Source organism: Podarcis liolepis (assembly GCF_965112155.1).
Source record: "Podarcis liolepis genome assembly, chromosome: 14".
Classification (NCBI taxonomy): Eukaryota; Metazoa; Chordata; class Lepidosauria; order Squamata; family Lacertidae; genus Podarcis; species Podarcis liolepis.
In genome coordinates, this window is record NC_139569.1 from 46,398,241 (window position 1) to 46,410,681 (window position 12,441).

The window sequence follows — 12,441 nt, forward strand, 5'->3', positions numbered from 1 at the left end:
CCTTACTGAGTTTTGCTTCTAGATGCACAGCTAGTACTAGGGGCTGGGATTGCCTCTGTCAAACTGAAACTAAGAAGCTGGCTGAGCCCTTCCTTCATGACGTGCCCCTACCCAGCTCTGATAACTTCATTTCTCAGGTATCTAATCTGGAACCTTAGGTAACATTGCTCTTTTATTTCATTTGCAACTGAGACTTGTCTTCTTGTATTTGATTTCCAATACTAAGATATATATGTGCCAGGTAAAAAGATAACAAACGTAATCTCACTTCAAAGTTAATAAGGAATCAAGTAACACATGGGACAAGTTAAATAGAATCATTTCAATCCTTTTATTAAATATTTCTATTTACATCTTTTAAAAAGCTCCCCCTATATATAAAGTAATTCAGCCAAATTGGCTGTAGTGATAAATTCCACCATTCAGTGATACAAGATATCTGCTGATCATTGGTCTGCTTGATCTTTCTGGGATTCTAAAGCAGTAGCTTAATCCATTCAAAATTTGACAACCTCAGAGAACTTAGTTTGAGAGTATAGTAGCAGATGTTTCAGGCTGCCCTTTAGCCACTGGCTACTATCAGTACAGATATGTTAGGAGAGGGCAAGACAAAAGCACAAGGAATGCTGCAGTCTCAATTTTTAGGGCACCTCTCTACAATTGTGTTTTTCTGTCAGTAACTTGAAGAATAACTGTAAAACCCAACTTCTCCTGCTGCAAAGAACTTAACTTTTTCCAGTACTACTCCCAAATTTCGTTTGCTGCTATCTTGAGGGCATCTTTCATAATCCTTTTAATTTGGAATATTGAAGAAAGTAGATTTTAAACATTTCCCAAGCATCCTGCTGGCTCAAGTATGGAGAGAGAACCTCTTGCTGGAGCAAGGCTTGGGTGATACCAACTTTACACATCTTGCTCCTCTCGCTAGCAGGGCAGGTTCTGCAGCTCTACAAGCTGTCCTGGTAGTCTCTTCAAGTTTCCTTTTCTTGTTCCATAGGCGGCTCCTGCCCTTCAGTGGGTGCAGCTTTCTCTGGATCAGAGGCAGGCTTAGGCTCCACTGGCTTGGCCAGCTGAGTTCCAGCGCCTGAAAATGAAAGTGAGCACAAATCAGCAATTTGCTTTTCTCTTCTAAACAAGAGAGAGCTTTTGGTGGATGGTGAAATTCCTAGTGTTTCTATATTGCTTACCGTGCAGGTTAGCCCAATTCCATGAGCATCCTTGTGGCTCAGTTGGACCACATCACATTGTAAGTAACCTGGAATTTTTTTGTCTGCCTAAAGTAACAAGCGTTTCTCTTTGGCCTTGATTGAGGAAGGAGACTTCTCCCATTCCAGTATCTTCTAGAACCGTGAATAAACTATTGCACATTGGTTTTTTGGGGGGGCGGTGTGGGAAAATGGGTCAGCCTGAACAGCGAGCACACGTGCCCACAGAGGCTTTTTCTACTGCCCGCATGGTTTTATTACCCCTGCTAAAATTAGGCTTGACAGAAGAAGCATTATATCAAGAAATCTGCCGGGTGTCTGTGATGCCCACAGCAGTTTCTCTGGTTGGCATATGTGCCCTCTGGCCCCAAAAGATGGGCAATATCTGTTAGTGGATAGAAACTGCTTAGAGGTTCTATTTGCAATCAAACAGTATACCGTATTTTTCGCCCTATAGGATGCACTTTTCCCCCTCCAAAAATGAAGGGGAAATGTGTGTGTGTCCTATGGGGCGAATGCAGGCTTTCGCTGAAGCCTGGAGAGCGAGAGGGGTCGGTGCGCACCGACCCCTCTTGCTCTCCAGGCTTCGCGCACCTCTCCGCAAGCAGCGGGAGCCAGCGCTGGGCTCCCGCTGCTTGCGGAGAGTTGCCTGCACGCTGAAGCCTGTGCGCGCTGAGCTCAGCGCGTCCAGGCTTCGCGGACCTCTCAACAAGCAGCGGGAGCCAGTGCCGGGCTCCCACGGCTTGCAGAGAGCTTCCTATTTGGGGGCTGGGGTCGGGGGAAGCCTGGGGGGAAAATAATTTCCTCCCTTTATTTCCCCCCCCAAAAAAACTAGGTGCGCCTTATGGGACGGTGCGTCCTATAGGGCGAAAAATATGGTATACATTTTGTTAAATAAACAAATGCTCAATAATTGTGCTTAGATTTATCTGCAGCAGATAATGTCTTTTGAAAACTATCCTGACGCCCCTGCCTTTTAAGAGCCAAAGTGATCAGTGGAGATCATATACAAATTTGTGAGGATTCCTTTTTCCCTCCTTTATTCCCTCTGCTCCTGCTCTACACTATCCTGCTACTATCACTTACTGAGTAAAAGGCAGAATATACATAAAACCAACACTCCTCACAGCTGAACCTAGACCTCCTGAGAACATTTTCGAGCACAGACTAAAACTAGGTATTATATGCATGGTCTCCAAGCTGCCTGGAGAAATCACCTGCTATTTTTGCAAGTTATATGCTAGTAGTGGGCACAGAATCTGAATGAGGATCCACCCTTGCCGTTAAATTCAAACTTGTCCTTGCTGGAGCATAACTTGTGTCTATATGAAAGTTGTTAACTCTTTCTTTCTGCAGAAGTATGCAGGAACTAATTCTAAAAGTTTTTCACAGTTATGTCCACCTCTCCATTTAACCTGAGCACTTGCAACACTGGGTTTAACTGCTTGAAGGCTAATCTCCCTGTGAGGTTACAGATGACTAGTGAACACTTACAACTACTACTGTGTAGCTCCCGCTTGTCTATAGCATTCAGACAATGAAAAAGGGGAATTGATTCTGCCTATGCAAATAGACATGGTGCAGATAGGCATACCTGGAATCATGGTCTTGGCATACCCAGCTGCAGAAGACATAGCCTGTCCCAGGGCTTGGTTAGAGCCCAAAGGCTGTGCGCTGGAGGATTTGCTAGATGCAGTTGCTCGCTGCTTTGATTTGGAGTCTTTAGCAGGTTTAGCCCAGACTGCAACCTCTCCCAGTTGCAAGGCAGCACCTAGTCTCTGAGCTACATCCACCATCTGCCCAAGTGTGAAGAGGGAAACGGGGGTGGGAAGAAATTGAAAATCTGGTCAGCAAATACCATTGCCATCAAATCTCATTCCAGTTCTACTTCCATATAAAGCAGGGGCACTAACCTATAGCCCTTCAATGTTTCTGACAACTCCCATTAGCCCCAGCCAGCATGCCTAGTAGTCAGGGAAGATGGGAGTTGCAGCCCAGTAATATCTGGGGGGGGGGGGGGCGCAAAGGTTCTCCCTGATAAAAGGCAAAGGAGGAAGGAGAACTTGGGGAAAACGCACGTATAACCTCTTGCCATATGTTCCCCTGAAGTACATCATCCTGCCCAGCCAAAGATCCTGAAGCAAAAGACAACTTGGACAGCCATGCTGGTATTTAGCAACCTGCCTTTCACAAAAAGCAGACCATTGGTCCATCAAGCTCAGATTACACTGCCTGCCAGCAGCTTTCCGGGGCTTCCAAGAATCTTATATGGAGGGGCTGGGGATTAAACCTAGGACGTTTTGCATGGAGACCATGTGCTCCCCCCCTCCCCTTTTAAGGGCAAAATGTGAGGGGGAAGGGGTGCTCATCTTCCTGAACCTTAGCACCTCTTGCCCTTTTTCTGTGTGCCTGCCTCCCCGTCCCCAGAGGTGCCCAAACTCCCCACCCAATTTCAGGTAATGCTATCTAGGTCCACTGACTGCTAAGAAGGCATCCCAACCGTGCTACTGCAGTGGTACCTCAGTTTTTTAACATCTCATTTGACAAACATTTCACAGTTTTCGAACGCCGCAAACCTGGAAGCAAATGCTTGTTTTCAAACACGCCTCGGAAGTCACAGTTTCCGTACTGAGTTTTCCATTTTTAGGCTTTCATACTGTGTTTCGGTTTTTGAACATTTCAGAACTCCAACGGTCTTCCAGAACGGATTACATTCAAAAAACGAGGTACCACTGTATTAGTTGTTTCTGATTTTTTTAAAAATTGATTTTGTTACATTCTCATTTTAAAGGGCTCTATTTGTGATGCATCTATCCTCTCTTCTCTCCCACCCCTACCCCTTAGTTGTCTCAGGAACCACACACTCTGTTTGAAGTTCCGCTAACAAAATGACCCCTTGCTACGTAGCTGTTTGGTAGCTATAAGCAGTGGTTTAAACTAACATACCTCAGGGTCAAACTCCGGTGTGCTATCCACTAATGCTTGGACCTTTCTTTTCATCTCATGATACTGAAGAACTGCCCCCTTCTTATCCCCCTGATTGTAGAGCAGGCTTGCATAGTTGAGATTTATCAGCGGGCTGAACCTGAAACCCAGGAGAGGCAACATGGTAGTATAAATGGTACTGGTGCTAAAGGGAGGTAAACTGCACTGTTGTCAGCAAGTATTACAGCCAGGACCAAGACCCATCTGTGAGATCTCTTAGGCAGTGGCCTTTTGCTTGCTGAAATTATTAATTGGATGAATTAGATTTCGGGTTACAACAATAAAATACACAGTTATATATAAAAAAAATACAACCACAACACAAGGAAAGTGTCAGAACAGTTAAAAATAAGTTCATCTAGGAAAGCAAGTCCACATATAAAAACAAACAGTTGCAGTACAGATAAAATTAAGAGTTCTGTAACCTAGTAGGTCAAATTCTACTTTTTTCAGAAATGAGAAGAATAGATCATAAAAATGATGTAAGTGTCCAAAGGTAATTTTTATCTTACATATTAGATCTGATTAGCTGAACAAACAGTAAGAGAGTAATGAAAAACCGAGAGCCTGTACATGGACAAGGAGCTGTACGAAAGTGCAGCCTCAGGCAAAGAGACCCTTGGGGCTTTTAACACATCCCTTTCAAGTGTTCTCTCCAAAACTATATGAATGAAGAAAAAAACCTGGGGGTTTTTTTAAATGGAAATGAAGGTTCCTAAGAGCATGTCTAATGATTGTGCTGAAAGCCAAATCTTGAAGTTTTTAAAGTGCATGGGAGCATGCACTGAACTTGTGTCTTTGGGGTAATGGGCGTAGCCGGGATTTATTTTAGGGGGCAGCCTTTATGTGGGGGGGGGACCAAGTTATCTGCAGTGCAATTGGTCAGTTAAGTATTTTTATTTACTTGATTTTTTGGGGGGGTAGCTGCACCCCTCTGGCGGTGCTTATGCTTGGAGTTCAGCAGCTTTTAAGTGTCAGGATTGGGCAGGATTTGGTGCAATGTGACCAAAATTAGCTCCATAGTTCTGAGGCAAGATAATAGTTGGTGCATAAACAATCCTAGATGCCACAGTTGTAATCCCCCAACTGCAAGAGATTTCCAACTGGCTTTCAAACTCGTTTCACTCATGTGAGGCACATGTTGAAACCTATCCCCAAAATACCTTGCAGTTATAGGGCAAAGCACCTTATCATGGTCCTGGAACTTGCAAGCTGGCAACTGTTTATTGAGCCTATTCCAATAACTTGGAGCAGATGGAGGTTAAATACTCTAATCCCAAGGGAAATAGTTTTTAAAAAACAGAAATGCCTCTCCCAGCTGGTCTCCAAAAGCCACCCCAAAAGGTGAGGCAGGAGATGGTTTTTATAATGTGGCTACCAAGAACACCTTCCCAGGTAGCACACACGTTATCTTTGAGATCATGACAAGATACAGTGGAGGTGGTTTCTTACAAATGGTGAGCTGCGAGCACTAGAACTAATGTAGTCTTTGGCTCTGCTAAGGACCTGGGAAGTGATGCTGTTTGCTGCCCACTCTTGCAGATTTTCTAAGTTTTTAGGTCAGCAATGATGCAATTGCACTTGAAAGAAGCAAGTGAACCTCAGCAAACCTGGAGGCCCAAGATTGTCTCCTTTACAGAGTACCGTATTTTTCGCTCCATTGGACGCACCGGACCATAGGAGGGGGAGAACAGGGGAAAATTTTTTTCCTTGTTCTCCCCCTCTAAAACAAGGTGCGTTCAAGGTACATTCACCAGAGCTTGTGGGGCTGGCGGTGGGGGGAAGCGCTGCTTTCCCCCACCGCCAGCCTCAAAGATCCCTGAAGCCTTTGGAGCGCAGTGCCCCGCTGCCCTAGAGAGGCTTTGTGCGCAGCCATCCCCAAGCTAGAGCAGCGAGACGGAGCGCTCTGCAGTGCTCCGTCTTCCTGTTATGGCTTTGGGCTTAGCGGCGCAGCCTGCATTCGCTCTATAGGACGCACACACATTTCCCCTTAATTTTTGGAGGGGAAAATGTGCGTCCTATAGAAAGAAAAATACGGTACATTTCCAGATTAATTTGTGCAGGATAACACTTGCACACACCTATTGACTAGTGGAACTAGGTTCATATGGCAAGTTCCAGAGGGAGATTTAGTGTGGAAAACACTTTTCATGGACTAGAGCCCCCTTACAGAAACATGCACGCACAACCTCCTGATCCCACCACCACCTCCCATTAAAACAAAAGTTGAGAAAGTGTGGTCCGAAGAAACAAGAAAGCTCACAGATAGTGCCAGCCTTAAGGTACTGCTAGTGAGGAAATGGGAGAGGATATGTGCTCTATGGAGCCACTCTTGGGTAGGCACAGAAAGAGCACTATTTAACAAGTAAACTACCCCAAGTAAACAGAAACGTACGTGTCCAGCGCTGAAGCTTTTTGATAGGCGAGCTTGGCATTCTCTACATCTTCAAGATTTGTCAAAGCAACTGTATCAAGAAAGGGAAAACGGGGTAACTCTTGCTGGCAAAGTGAAGAAATTCTAAATTAATTCTGCACCTTTGGCCAGTGTCTTTATTCTCACATTGCAGCTGGGAAAGGGACTGAGAGAATGACTTGCCTTCCAGAAAGTTGATGGTGGAGTAGGGTTTGAATTTGATTCCCCGCCACCCTTGCAATGCTCTTAAGGATGGGTCACAACACACTAAGCTTACTGAGAGAACGCACAAGCCTCTTCAAGAGAAGCGTTCAGGTTTGAGACAGGGAACAACAGTCTTCTTAGGAGAGCTGTAGGTAGAAAGGCCCTGCTCAGGTTTCCAGGTTCACTCCCTGCCAACTCCAGTTAAAGCAGAAATGGGGAACCTGTGGCCCTCTGGATGTTGTTGAACTGCGACTTCCATATGACCTACCCAGAATGGCAAAGGGCCGAGGGATAAGGGGAGTTGGAGTCCAACAATGTCTGGTGGGTCAGAGGTTCTTCATCCCCAGCTAAAGATCTCAAGTACTGGGTGATGGGAAAGATCCATTGGCTGAGACACTGGAAAGCTACTACCAACCAGAAAAGGCAATACTGGGCTACATAGACCCATGGTCTAAGTATAAGCCTGCTTCATGCGTTCAGGATCAATGCTAACCAAGGATAGGAATCCTCCATCTTCCTTACCCATGGATCTGGTACTTTTGCACCTACATCGCAGCTGATTTTATTTCAAGCCAGAGTTTAGTTCACTGAACAGAATGTTGGATGTGAACCTGGGAGATCTGGATTCGAACTGCCCATTTAGTCATGACTATAAGAGGCAGCCGTAGGCAAGTCAGTCTCTTGAACTAAGTTCCCAGTCTGTATAATAGGAATAATGTCTACTGGGATTATTAAGGGAAGAAATGATATCATCAGTATCAAATAAACCACATGCTTAAAACACCACATACATTTATACTAGTGATTTCAACCAGGGTAGCATCCCCTAACATCAATAAGAAACAGAATTTCCATTGTAGTAACCAGGCAAGGGTGGCAGGTGTGTGTGGTGCTACCTGCTAATAACATGTAGAGTTCTGCCAGCTTTGGCTGGAGATGGATGGCAGCGCTGATGAAGTGGAACGCAGAGGCATACTGCTGCATTGTCAGATGAACGAGGCCAAGGTTGTACAGAATCTTCCAGTCAAAGGGAGCAAGGTAGTTTGCTCGTTTCAGGCAGCTGATGGCCTGCAGGGGGAAATTGCTCCATTCAATAAGGGAGAAGGCAAAGGCATTATGAAATGGCTGCTTTAGGGGTAGAGGGCAAGGGTGCAATTTTCTTGATCCTTCCAAATAATAACGTCTCTTGAAAAGAACTTCATTCATTCATTTATTTTATTATTTATTAAATTTGTTTGCTGCCCTGTACCCGTAGATCTCAAAGAGGTCCAAAACACAAAAATATAAAATATACAAAGCACAGAATAGATAATAAAAACAAAAATAAAGACAACCCAATAATCCCCTCTTCCACAACACATTTAAAAGGGCATTAGATGCCAATCAGCCAAAGGCCTGATTAAAGAAGAATGTTTTCACCTGGTGCCTAAAGGTATACAATGAAGGCACCAGGCGAACTTCCCTGGGGAGAGCATTCCACAGATGGGGAGCCACTGCAGAAAGGGGCTATTTTTGTGTTGCCACCCTCCGTACTTCTCGTGGAGACACACGAAGAAGGGCCTCGGAAGATGATCTCAGGGTCTGGGTAGGTTCATATGGAGAGACGGTCCTCGAGGCATTGGGGTCATGAGCAGTTCAAGGCTTTATAGGTCAAAAACAGCACTGATGTTGCTCTCCAGTTGCCAATGCTAGGTAAGACGGAATTAACAAAACCCTGACTGCTTTTATCTTTTCCAAACATCAGTGCAAATAAGATAAAACCCTACCTCTGTTTGTGCCAAGGGGTAGGTGGACATTTCGCTCCTTTATGCTGGGGTATGGAGAAGCCAAGAAATAGCCAGAGGAACACCTATGCTATTGAAAGAAATGCCTGCCTCCCCACTTCCAATTCTGCATGCTGGAGGATTGGGGAGAGGGGAAGGAGGGGGTAAAAGACAATCACAAATGGATGCAAATTCAGGAAGGTAATAGGGTAGGCAGATGACACAGAACACACCTACCGCCACATATTTCTTTTTGCCAAAGAAGCACATTCCAATGTTGTTCCAGAGTGGGGGGCTTTCAGGAACAGCACAAGCGACCACTCGGTACTTGGTGAGGGCTACGTCAAAGTCTCCATGTGTCTGCATCATGCTGCCAGCTGCCAAGATGGCCTTTTGAACAGAATAAAGTAAAAACCAAATCATAGGGCTTTTCACCACTGTCAATGAGTAAAGAACACAAAGGCATTATCAGAGCAATGACTGGAGACAGGTTTTGCACATCAGGAATACACCCAAAGCCACACATACCTGGAACCTTGTGGGATAGGCAGGACCAAGGACTAAGAAAGATCAGCCTTCCTCAACATGGTGCCCAGCAGATGTTTTGGACTACAACTAGGGCTGACGAGAGTTGCAGTCCAAAACATGTGAAGAGCTCCAAGAAGGAAAAGGTGCTTTAGTGACTCTGACCAGCTCATCCAGCTGTTTACTTAGGTTACCATTTTGTGACATTCATATTGATTTTCTTCTGTTTCCGCCAACAATTCAATATATTCCCATCCCCTGAGTTACCTTATAGTTGCTGGGATCATACGTGAGTGCGTTCCCAAGATACTCAAAGGCTTTCTGATGAACCTCGAGCTAAGTAAAGGGGGGAAATATCAGTAGAATATTTAAACAACTGAATCACGATACATTTTTCATTGGTTTTTACTGCACGGTCGTAGTTACTTCCTACGCCACATGCAAGTTCTTTAGGAACTGCAACAAACAACCCTCTGAGGTTCATCAAACGCAACCAGGAAGCCACTGCGCACTCTCTAAAGAGGACTGCTGTGCATCTTCGGCTGACATGCTCTAAATCTGGCTCTCCCATGAGAAAGGACTCAAAAGTCAACCAGCCCCAAATATCACACCCCAGAATTTAAAGCCCTATCATTTCCTCCTGGGAAATCAACACTAGAAACCTAATAATCTTGGGCCATTACTGAGGCTGCTAGGAAATGAAGAAAGCATTTAGATGAGGGAATCCTGCCCAGAGACAAAATGGAGGCCCAAGTTGCATAAACAAGAACCATTTTGGGAGTGAGCTAGGGATTTGGCAGAATTATGGTACAGAGAAAACTGTCGACTCATGAAACTGTGACATTGCTTATCCCCAGGAAACTTTAAAGCCATTTCTGAATTTGTATCCAATACGCAGTCCTTTCCTATATAGAAAATGCACAAAGCTACTTTTTCCTTCTTCATATACTTGGACTAGCAGGTTATAGAAGCAAAGCCTATCTGCATTCTGCTTTGGCTTAACTGCGTAAGGTAGGTTCCTTCCTGTGAGGATCTAAAGCACATATTTAGAAGAGATAGTCTGGGGCTAACTTTTTGAGAAAAGTCTCAAAGCGGCAATGAGGATGCCTCAACATGAATGCCATTAACAGCTGCTGGACCAAACCGAACAACTAACCAATTAGCAACCTCCCATACCTCCAGGTAGAGCAAGCCCAGAGTTGTAAGGAGCTCTGTGTTTTCCGGAGAGAACCTGAAAGAAAGAAAAAGAGACCCTAGAGTTTTATGGCATCTGGTGCCCTCATTAATACATTGTTATGCAAGGGCATAAACGAGTTTCACGCAGAGATGGCCCATGACATTTCTGCACCAGAAGCAGAAGATACAAATGTTCCCCACTATGGTGATAAAAATAAACGGCAGTAAATATTGTACAAGTTGCTACCCTTTGATGGTGGTCCAAAATTTGCCACTTGAAGTGATCTGCTTCCTGCGTAATAGGAGGACTAGCCCCAATCTTGCATGTGAAGGAGACATTTTATCAGCCTTAAAGAAGGACTACCAAGCCCCCACTGTGTGGCTTGAGCAGAAGACTATGGCAAATGACATGCCGGGCAGAAATATTTTACTTGCTGAAAGCAAGGGGCTCACCGAAAGGCTTAAATACATTTGCCTCTGAAGTATTCCAGGGCTAACACACCCCTCCAGCTGCCATTGCTGCGTATTTTAATTGTCTGGGGCAGCAAATGCAAAGGAGGTTTTCCCCACTCTACCAGAGGTGTTGTTTATATTTTGTTTTTGTTTTTCAATTTACATACTGCACCACAGCAAAGCTCTCTGATCAATTTACATTAAAAGGCCATACAGCTGTTCTTATCGTTCCTGTCGGCTTTGCAGCGCATGGCTGTTTTATGTGCTTTTATGCAATTTGTACTCTGCCCTGGGATCTATTGCGATGAAAGGCAGGTTCTAAATGCACTTATTAAATAATAAATAAATACAAACCGGAGAAGGAATAAAAGACAAATGACTCCTTTTAAAAAAAAACACACCAAAAAATGAACAAACCTAATTCTATTAGAGGCTATTTGAACAGAACCCCTTTTGTTGGAAATGGGGCTGACATATGCTCCTTGACTCATACTGTGAGAACAGCAGCAGCAGATTCTGTTTCCCCTCATGAGTGCTATGAAAATGCTCGTGTTAGCATCAGAACAGCCTTCAGAAATAGTTTGAAGAAGCTGATTTGCAGGCTGTCACACTGGCTTATAGCCTCGGGGTTGAAGACCTGTGTGAATTCATGCGCTTCAAAGGGACTTGAAAGGTGGGAGCAGTAATCCAAAACTGTGCCTAAGATGGCTGCCTGGGCCACGAGACAAGACCTTTCTCAACGCTTTCTAGTTCTGTACAATGGGGTTAATTCCTGGTCACAAGACATCTTTCCTAACCTCCACCCCCAACAGAACAAGAGAAGAAAGGCTCTTACTCCACTGCTTTCTTATAGACTTCAATGGCTTTGTCCGTCTGCCCCTCCAACAGGTGGATCTTGCCCAGCATCATGTATGTCAGGTCATGTCGGTTGAGCTCCAGGGCATTATTCAGCTGATCTTTTGCCTAAGCAGAGCACAGAGTGTATTACTCATTTTCAGATATTTATATGCCACTGTTCAGGTGAACTTCATGAAGTGGTTCACACTGAAATGGTAAACCTATATAATAAAACACCAAAGATGAGCGACAAAAAAACCCACCTTTTTGAAAGCTAGATCTCTCCTTAATGAAATTGGCAAAGAGCCAGCCTGAGCACTGGTTCATTTACACTAGGATAGCAAGAGAGAAAAGAGACAAGCGTGTTTCTGCAGCCAGTGGGCTAAAAAATACTTGTACAGTGGTGCCTCGCAAGACGAAATTAATTCGTTCTGCAAGTTTTTTCTTCTTGCGAGTTTTTCGTCTTGCGAAGCACGGTTTCCCATAGGAATGCATTGAAAATCAATCAATGTGTTCCTATGGAGACCGTCCGGGGACAGAGGGGAAGCGCCGCGCGCCTTCCCCTCTGTCCCCGGACCTGTTTTAAAGCAAGGGAAGGGGCAGCGGGGAGAATCGCTTCTCCCTGTTGCCGCCCCTTGGTTCAAAAGGGGTCCGGGGACAGAGGGGAAGGCGCGCGCGCCTTCCCCTCTGTCCCCGGAGATTGCGGGGCTGGCAACGGGGAGAAGCGATCTTCTCCCCGCCGCCCCTTGCTTCAAAAGAGGTCCGGGGACAGTGGGGAAGACGCGCTGCGCTTCCCCGCTATCCCCGGAGCTTGCGGGGCAAGCTTCGTTTTGCGAAGCAAGCCCATAGGGAAATGCGTCTTGCGAAGCGGCTAAGAAAA

The 12,441-nt window shown here is 45.1% G+C and overlaps 1 protein-coding gene across 1 annotated transcript in view; it reads right to left on the reverse strand.

Annotated features, from left to right (window-relative positions):
- Positions 1-307: 307 nt before the first annotated feature.
- Positions 308-12,441, reverse strand: part of BBS4 (Bardet-Biedl syndrome 4) — a 47,450-nt gene continuing 35,316 nt past the window's right edge. The window contains exons 8-16 of the mRNA XM_083475843.1: positions 11,560-11,687; positions 10,272-10,326; positions 9,363-9,431; positions 8,808-8,960; positions 7,704-7,875; positions 6,586-6,655; positions 4,152-4,290; positions 2,800-3,001; positions 308-1,084 (exon numbers count right to left, since the gene is read on the reverse strand). Coding sequence (XP_083331969.1) covers positions 972-1,084; positions 2,800-3,001; positions 4,152-4,290; positions 6,586-6,655; positions 7,704-7,875; positions 8,808-8,960; positions 9,363-9,431; positions 10,272-10,326; positions 11,560-11,687 — 1,101 coding nt within the window. The 3' untranslated portion in view covers positions 308-971. The remainder of the gene's footprint in view (positions 1,085-2,799; positions 3,002-4,151; positions 4,291-6,585; positions 6,656-7,703; positions 7,876-8,807; positions 8,961-9,362; positions 9,432-10,271; positions 10,327-11,559; positions 11,688-12,441) is intronic.